The 9,452-nt window shown below is 34.5% G+C and overlaps 1 protein-coding gene across 1 annotated transcript; it reads right to left on the bottom strand.

Annotated features, from left to right (window-relative positions):
- Positions 1-488: 488 nt before the first annotated feature.
- On the bottom strand, positions 489-3,213 carry LOC142614902 (scopoletin 8-hydroxylase-like). The gene is made up of 3 exons (XM_075787540.1): positions 2,611-3,213; positions 1,943-2,288; positions 489-1,090 (listed from the first exon to the last, which is right to left on the bottom strand). The coding sequence occupies exons 1-3, from the start codon at positions 3,108-3,110 to the stop codon at positions 839-841; spliced, it is 1,098 nt and encodes a 365-aa protein (XP_075643655.1). The 5' UTR covers positions 3,111-3,213; the 3' UTR covers positions 489-838.
- Between the last annotated feature and the right edge of the window lie 6,239 nt (positions 3,214-9,452).

Below are 9,452 nucleotides of genomic sequence, written 5' to 3'. Positions count from 1 at the left end.
CACCCTTCTAACCAAACGGACCCTAAGTGTTGTATATAGTACCACCATGCACTCTTAAGTTTTAGTGTGATGCTCATTCCATAAGTACAAGTTCTTGGAGGGGTGAGGGGTAGAAGGAAGAAAGAGTCAGGATTCAAATCTCCAAAAGGGAGCTCCACATAGTAGAATTTTTATCTTGTATATAAAAAAGTTCTACAATTAAATTTAAACACAGTTGTGTTGTCTAACAAAACACAAATAGTATTATACTTTTTAAGGACAATTAAATTTAATGTCAGTGTGTATTTTAGTTTAATTGAGAAATGTAATCATTGTAATGTACTACTTTTAAACAACTATGCTTAACTTAATCCCATTTATATATGTAACTTTCTCAAAAGTTCAAAACCACAACACTTTGATGACTATTATATTTACTTCAACTTGACACACTATTCCTATTTCATTATTACATGAAAGGAGTTTTTTTTTTTTTTGGGAGCATGACATAATAAAAAGAGTAGTGAACCACTCCAAGATCCTTATTTTAACTTCAACTTGACACACTATTCTTATTTCATTATTACATGAAAGGAGTTTTTTTTCTTTGGAGCATGGCATAATAAAAAGAGTAGTGAACCACCCCCAAGATCCTTACACTTCTAATGTTATTACTTGATTCTTTTATAAGTAGAATCAAGATTCAAATCATCCTCCCACTTATTGCAACAAAGAAGTTAAAAAAGAAAAAAAGAAAAAAGAAAGAAAAGAACAGAAAGAAGAGTAGATGTAAACCACAATATATGTGGATTAGTAAAGTCACATGGAAGTAAATGAGAATTTGTGCATCAAGGATTAATCAAGCAGAATCATGCTTAGCGAAATCAAGAGACTTCTTTCCATCATGAGCATTCCCAAAAAAGTTGTTCATGTATTCCTGAAACGCAAACTCCCGATAGCGAGCCACCCCATCTATTTCCACAACTTGAGGCAGAGGCCCTATCTTCTCAGTCGGTTTAGGGGTAGTAAATATTGGGATTGAAACTCTTGATTGAGTGCTTGTGGTACGAACTCTATGTTCAGCACTTTTATACCGTCCATTGCTTACTACCTAACAAGGAACATGTAGAGAAATTGTTAATTAGGAGTTAGCTTGGCATTTAAAAATAAAGTATCTAAAGAAAAAATAAGTCTAAACTCTAAAGATACAAAAATTATATAAATAAATAAAAAATCTTGGCAAAAAAACATTTTTGGTTCATAAATTTTGGCCATATTTTTAATTTGATCCTCAGATTTTTATAATTTTCATTTCGTTCCTTATATTTTTAAACTTGCTATTATGTTGGTTTTACTCTTTACCGTAATCTCACTTACAAAAAAACGCTTACATGGTTGACAATAGTTACAATTGTAGTATTAGGTGTTTTATTTAAGTAAGACAACGGCATGGACCAAAATGACATAAGTTTAAAATTATAAGGGCCAAAACGAAAGTTATGGAAACTTGAGGACCAAATTGAAAATATGACCAAAATATAGAGAAAAAAAGCATTTTTGCCATAATTATTTTTCATAATAAAATTATAAAACTAGTTATTGACCTATAATTTTTGAGAAATTCTATCGATACTTTAAAATCTCATAACATTTTTACAAAACACCTGTTTTTAATTGTGATAGGTCTGAATAGTTTAATATTTTATTATTTTATTTTGACCTATAAAACACTAACACCTTATAACAATTTGTTGTGTTACTAACACAATTCCTAATTTTTAGGATATTTTTGTAATGGAGACATGAAATAATGTCAACTTACCCGCCTAGAGTCGGCTGCTCCACTAGCACCGAATTGCATTAAACAAATCAGTGCTAAAGAAAATATGTCTCTTTGGTAATAATTATTTTAGTATAATAAAAATGGAGACTTGGTAAGAAGTGTGAGTTTTGGAAAATGAACCTGTAACGTATCTCCAACGTTGATGACCAGTGCACCGGGGATAGGTTGGATCTCTATCCAGTCTCCCTTTTTTCCTGCATCTATGTCTTCTTCAACTTTCACATATAAACCACCAATCCCATCTTGTAGTAACACAGTAAGTGTGCCCATATCTGAGTGTCTTCCTACACCAACTGTAAGATCTGGGTTGGGGCATGCCGGATAGTAGTTCATGTTAACCATTTTAAAACCAGTTAAGGCATCAATTCTTGAATCTTCTACTGTCACTCCAAGCTTCCCAATCAAAATCTCCACTAATTTTCTCACCATCTTGATTGATGTGTTCAAGAACTCAAGTGCCACTTCCCTAAAAGGAGGAAATAAGAAAACTTTAGAGATGATATGTAATGTAAAGTCGACAATCTCGTATCTAGTGCACTTGTGTCAGTCTCCTATCTCGTTCATGAATACCATAAAAAAGTCTAACTTCAACTAAAAAAGCAATAACATCAAAGTGGTACCATAAAAAAGTCTAAACAACTTCAAGGAAAAAAATTATATCAATAACATCAAAGCAGTTGCAATAAAATATGTATAATTGATTATATCAAAAAAGGAAACTTCTGGTTTGGGGGAGGTATAAAATTCATAGTACTAATAAGGGTAAGAGTAAATATGGAAAATCTTACTTGCACTCGTTTGGCCAATGATTAAGAGCATCAGCATCACTGGTATACACCATATTAATATAGTCTTTCCATTCCAATGCTCTCTCTTTCTCTGGCACAAAGCTTGTTCCATACTTCACGTATGGGCTGGGGCTCACACCTTGGCAGTAAATAGCCTTCTTCTCAGGTGGTTGGGCAAAGAATTTGTGTGCCACATCTTTAAGAGACTCAAGCAATTCTACAGGCACGCCATGGTTCACAACTTGGAAGAACCCAAGTTTCTCAGCAGCACTAGCAATCTCTTCCACCACCTGGTCATGGTTAGGACCATCAAGCTTTGATAAATCAATTGGTGGAAGTTTATGTGAGATGCCATTTTGATTGTCTATTCTCTCTTGTTGTGGTTGGATGTATTGGTCAGGAACCTTAGATATGCCTGAGTCCACTAGGCCTTTAACACCATTGCCATCTCTAACAACAAAGTGAAATAGTGAGTTTCCATCTTCGAAGCTTGGAGCCATTTTTTTAGGTGTGGATCTAAGGGTTCAAGGTTTGTCTATGAGTGTTGAATATTATAAGAGGAGGAACTTGTGTGTGATGAATTCAAGTACAATGCCATGGGTGATAATATATATATAAATACTAGCTAGATGATTACGTAGATTTTCGTATGTGTTACATTAGTTGTCTATTGAACAACCACTTGACTGGTAGAAGGCAAGGTCCGTGACTTTTGAGTTGGAAAAATAAGGAGAAGCAAACATTTTGTCTTTTTTGAGAAAACCTTCAAAGTAACTTATCAAGGATATGGTAAAACAACACTTGTAACATTAAATATATCTGGAGGAAAAAATTCCATCCAAACATCCAGGGAAAAAGAAAGTTCAGCTTTCATAGCTAAGACGTGTAATAAAATTACCTTACCTACCAATGTGAGACAATGACCAACTCCCAAGGGAGTTTACAAAGGACAAAATGTCTTGTGCTAAATGACCTATAGATGACTTTAGCCAATCACCGTTTCGGAGGGAGTTTATGACTATTTCAGAATCACCTTCAAAGATGGAGTTTTCAAAGCCGAGCTCCTGTACTAGTATACAGCTCGCCCAGTTGCAAGAAGTTCCACAGTCTCAACTGAAGAAGGATTCAAAAAAATTTCTGCTAGAGATGCCATAACCTCACCTCTAGAATTTCGAATAATAACTCCAATTCCTACTTCTCCCGAATCTACAAACACCGCACCGTCATAGTTTTTCTTGTACATTCCTAGCGAAGGTGGTTTCCATTTGATGTTTTTACGCTTAGCAAGTCTGATTGGTCTTGATTTTCCATTTTTATACGTAGCCAGGTATTGATAGCCTTCCCCTTCAACATTGCTCAGTGGCAACATTGGTTCTCTCACCTCACCTTATTTCTTCGGCACCAAATGTACCAAGCGGTAGTAGCAAATAATTCCATGGAGTGAGGCTTGTCACGAATAAAATTAATTAATTTGTCAAATGAAAATCTACCAGTTTGAGCTCTGTCCACCCACTCGAAATGCAAGTTATACACTGCTTGAATAGTTTCACACTCCCACAGAGCATGAATGGTTGATTAAGGAAGCACATCGCAGAGTTGACATCTATCAATTTTCAGTATTTTTTGTTGTAAAGTTGTGATTTACAACTATGTTTTATATTGGTATTATTCAATGACAAAAAATATTGTAATTGCATTATTTTTGTTCCTTATATTTTGTGGGATTTTATTGTATTAGGTTTAGTATTAAGTTAGTAAAGAATTAAGCATGCAATGAAGATTAGTGCAATTTCGCAACTAGCTGGCAAGAAGCTCGCAAGCAAAAGTTCCAGCAAAAAGGCCACAGAAGAAGCACATGCTGGAAGCTGAAAAGTAAAGTGGTAGGCTATATTTCGCGAGTACTTTGTAAGAAAGATCATCTCGTGAGATATCCACAAAACTCTCTGCTTTGAGAATTTTAAGTGCGACTTTCTTACCCTTCACCCATACTATATATACTCTCATTACCCACAAAAAATGAGGCTATTCAAAGAGAAAACCCTAGATAAGTTTCTACAACACAACACACTTGCCTTTGAGAGAGAGGAAGCTACTCATCTTTTAATGAGAAATCCTTATAGTCTCTTCTCATTCCCTTTTCCATTGTTATATCTTAAGATGAGATTTATACTTAAACACAACTCACACATTTTCAGAGTGTAGAAAGTGTTTTGGAGCTTGGAAAGCTTTGGAGATTTGCCAAAAGAAGCCGGTGAGGCTTGACAGATGCAATCAGACGGTATTGCGGGATCCGGAAAGCTAGTGAAGACAAGATTCCAAGAAGTCCGTTGGTAGCAGGAGCTTGGAGGGCTCAAGTACATTGGGTAAACTAGGCTTGGATGGTTTTTTGCTATTCGTGTACTCCAACTTATTCACTAGTGAATCGATTTCGACTTGGAGGGTTGCGGAGAGATTTTTCGTAGAGTTTTTCAGTTTTCTCTTCGATAACACGTCTTGGTGTTATCTTGTATTTGCATTTCTCTTCCCTTAATCATTGTACTTTACATTTATTGTTTATCGTTCAAGTTTATGCACTAGAGTAATTCCAGTTTATTATGCTTCATTTACTCTTGTATAGCACTAAAATGAGTTAGTGTAAAAGCAATTAAGCCGTAACTTAAAATTAGGGGTCTAAATGAGCATTAGTGTTTTACACTAATTTGAGCTTTCACTTGTCTCACCAAATTCATTTTTGTAGGAAGAGCAATGCAGCACACTTTCCACATAATATGTTTGATCTTCCCTAAGACTTTCAATCTCCAAATCCCCTTCCAAAACTGCTTTGCTACATCAAAAATTGAGGTTGAGGCTTCATCACCCTTATAAAGCATGGTACCCTAACTTAACGGAATAGCAACCATGATTTTCCAGCAGCCAATAAAGATGATTTTTTGAGGTAGAGAGCAAAGAGAAATAGCTTTGATGATCTAAGCTTGAAGTGGGAGAAAAAGGGAATCAATTAAGCTGAAATCCCAATCTTTTGTGATCAGATCAATAATATAAGATACAGTTGTAGAGGTAGGTAGGGAAAAGTTTTGTGAAATCACACTACCTACACTGGTTCTAGGCAACCAACTATCTTTGAATATTTTTGCATCACACCCATCACCTGCACGCTATTTTGCACCTTGAATAATTACTTTCTGAGCTTTCAAAATACTTTTCCAAGCAAATGACCCGACTTCGCTTTTGCTTCAAAAATAGATCAATTTGGAAAATATTTTGCCTTAAAAACCTTGTAAAATAGAGAGTCAGTATCATGAATTAGCCTTCACACCTACTTTGCTAACGTTTCCTCATTGAATTTACAAATTTCTTTAAATCCCAAGCCTCCTTCATCTTTTGGTTGGCATAAGGACTCCCACTTCTTCTAATGAATTTTTATTCAATCCTTGCTTTGACCCCACCAAAATTTCCTGATCATCATCTCAATATCCTGGCAAAGACCAACTAGTAAAATAAAACAACTTATAGCAAAAGTGGGAATAGCTTACACCACTGCTTTGAGAATAATTTCCTTACCTGCTTGCGACAATAGCTTTTCTTTTCAACCTTGAATCTTTCCTCAAACCTGTTATTTTATGAAATTTAGGCTAGCTTTTTTGTTTCTCCCCACCACAACTGGCAAGCCGAGATACCTTTCAAATTCTTTTATTTCTAGAACACCCAATAAAACCTTGATGGTCTCCTTAGTGGTTGAAGAAACAGATCTGCTAAAGAAAAGTGTAGTCCTATGTTTATTTATTTGTTGCCTCGAAGCTTTCTCATACAGCTTAAAAATATTATGGATGCATTGTATATCTCCTAATTGTGCATGACAAGTTGATTGAGGAGTTAGTATTGATTCATGGAAAGATGCTCCTCTAAAGCATGAGTAAGGGATTGTCCACCTCACCGCGTTGAAGAACAATGGCTTTGTAGTTTTGCACGCCTACGAAGAGAGACTCTAAATGTACCGACGCTCAATTGAAAGAAAGAAAAATCAACTATATGCTTAACTCATGCCCTAGGAATCCCTAGGCACAGGGGGTACTAGCTAATCTTTCATTGCAGGGAAAGCTAGGGAAAAGCATAGAGCGTGCGGGCTAGACTGTCATTAGCAAAGAACAATTAAGAGATCTTTGGACCATTCTTTCAAAGAGAAAACCCTCGAATCTTATTTTCATGGACAACTTTTTTTATGAGACCTGACAATCCTTTAGAGCATAAAAGAAAGAGATAAGGTGAAAAGGGTTACTTTGTCTGAAACCTCTGGTTGGAATTATATTGCCTCTTGGTTCTCCATTGACTAAAATAGAGTAGGTTATTGAACTAATGCACGCCAAAATAAGACCAATCCATCGGCTATCGAATCCCATTTCCTCCATCAGTTGAAGAAGAAAACACTACTTCATCTTGTCGTAGGCTTTACTTCTATCTAGCTTCAATGTCATAAACTCGGATAAATGCTCATTTCTCATTGTTTCTTAATTAAGTACTATATAATAATTTCACCACCGTGCACCTTTGGTATTATAGTTACTCTATAAGTATAAGTGTTTGTGGAATGCGGGAGGTAAAGACTAAGGTTCAAGTTTCCATGAGAGAGTTTCATATACATATACATAGATTATTTTAGAGTAGAATTCAAAATTATCTCAATTAGTGAATTTTTTTTAGAATAATGCTAGGGATACATAAGTTAACATAACTTTGTGCCACAACTCCTCATGTGACAAGTTGTAATTATGCTTCCTAGCATTACTTCTTTTTTTAAATAGAAGATATCGACTAGTGAATTTGCTATTAAGGAATAGCAATATTATTAAATCATTTTTTCTCTTAAAAATTAAATATGTATAAAAGTATGACTTTATAGAGAGAGAGCATCATCTGATCGATTTATATATACACACACACATGTGTGTGTGTGTGTGTGTGTGTGTGTGTGTGTGTGTGTGTGTGTGTGTGTGGGGATATCGACTAGTGAATTTGCTATTAAGGAATAGCAATATTATTAAATCATTTTTTTCTCTTAAAAGTTAAATATGTATAAAAGTATGACTTTATAGAGAGAGAGAGCTATCATCTGATCAATTTATACACACATGTGTGTGCGTGTGCGTGTGCGTGTGTGTGTGGGTGGGGGGGGGGGAGGGGGGTGGGGGCGCTACCATTTAAACCTAAAGTGGGCAAGCCGCTATTTTGTTTTGTTTGGAGAATCAAGTGGACCGCAATCTTTCTTTCTTTGAAAATTATGGGAGACAAAACTACAGACTCACTCTTCAAGGAAGAGGAATTTTACCTTATAGAGCTACCATCTGGACCGCCATCTTTCTTTGAAAATAATGGGAAAAAAAAAACAAGAAAAATGGTAAGGCAGATTTTTAAACTAAAGGCAGTTCATCTTTTGAATCTACAAAATGACACACATGAGCAACTACGTCTCCTTTATTGAAACAATACAGCTTTTGTTGACTCTTCAAATATTGGTTGTTGAAAAATCTCTTGAGATCTCCCCAGTCCATACTCTCATAATTAATTACATTTCGCAGTCAACAAGTCACAAAGTCTTCCTCCAATGCTAAATTTAGTAGAAAAGAGCCTAACTTTTATGTTCCCAGGCCCTTCCTTGTTGCTAATGAAAAGTCATTTTCTTCCTCAACAATAGCATCTGGTCTTTCTTCTATACACTGATCATACACATGTTCAACCACACATGTTATACATGCAATCACTCAGTTCTTGTTCTCACTCACCAATTTGTTCTTCAACGTAGTTATCAAAAATAGGCTGCCCCATTCCCATTTCTTGATCTTCAATCTGATCAATCAGCAGGTCTTCACCGGTTTACCTTTCGCCAAACTAAAGATTACACAATAGAGTATAACAATAGTTTTAAAAAAAATAAAAATTTATACAAAAATTAATGAATTTAAACTAGATTAATAAAAATTTCACTTTTAAATGCCTTAATCTTTTTTTTTTTGTTGTTGAGAAACTTAAATGCCCTAATATATTTAATGTAATATAAGAAAAATATAATAATGACATAAAGCTAAATGATTTTATGTGTGTGTGTTTGTTTCTAAAAAAAAAAAGACCTAAATTCCCTTCTTCTAAAAGTTACAAAAAAAAAAAAAAAAAAACTTAAATTCCCTAACACAATATTTAGATTTTAGACTACAAGCAAGATTATAATTATTTTACTTGCTCTCCAGATAAAATGAACGTGGACTATATCTATATAATAGACTTGAACTTGATACCTTGAACGAGCTCTATTAATAACAAAAAGAAATCATTCAATATTATCCCTCTATACAGCCAATGGAACAATGTTCTAAAATTAAATCATTTCTGGAGCTTTTTTTTTTACTTGCACATTGCTTAAGTAATTCAATGTCATACAATTGATCACCGTTTATCAACCTAATCCAATGCATATATAGTTGTGAATTTCATTTTGTTCAGGTCAAAACCGGTGGAATATTAATTCAAGTCATAAAACCGGTTGAACTTGGAATATGAGAGCATGTTTGGTATATATATTTAAACATATATTTTTAATTTTTAAACAATATTATACATATTTTAACACACTTTTTCACTCACACATACTTTTAAAAAAATTAAAAATTATTGTTTAAATAGATGTTACAAACAACCTTAAGTGACTGCATTTTAAATTTTGTTTTCTTTTCTTCTGGTTTCTCCTGCCCATGTCAGGTACCATTCGTTACTTTTTACTCTTCTTCCTCTCTCTCTCTCTTGTTTGTCATTTGTTTGATTCTTACTCATTTGTCTTTTCTTTACCCTCTCTC

The sequence above is a fragment of the Castanea sativa genome, chromosome 11 (genome assembly GCF_040712315.1).
Source record: "Castanea sativa cultivar Marrone di Chiusa Pesio chromosome 11, ASM4071231v1".
Lineage (NCBI taxonomy): Eukaryota > Viridiplantae > Streptophyta > Magnoliopsida > Fagales > Fagaceae > Castanea > Castanea sativa.
The sequence above is the reverse complement of the archived record's forward strand: the minus strand, read 5'-3'. Positions and strand labels throughout refer to the sequence as shown.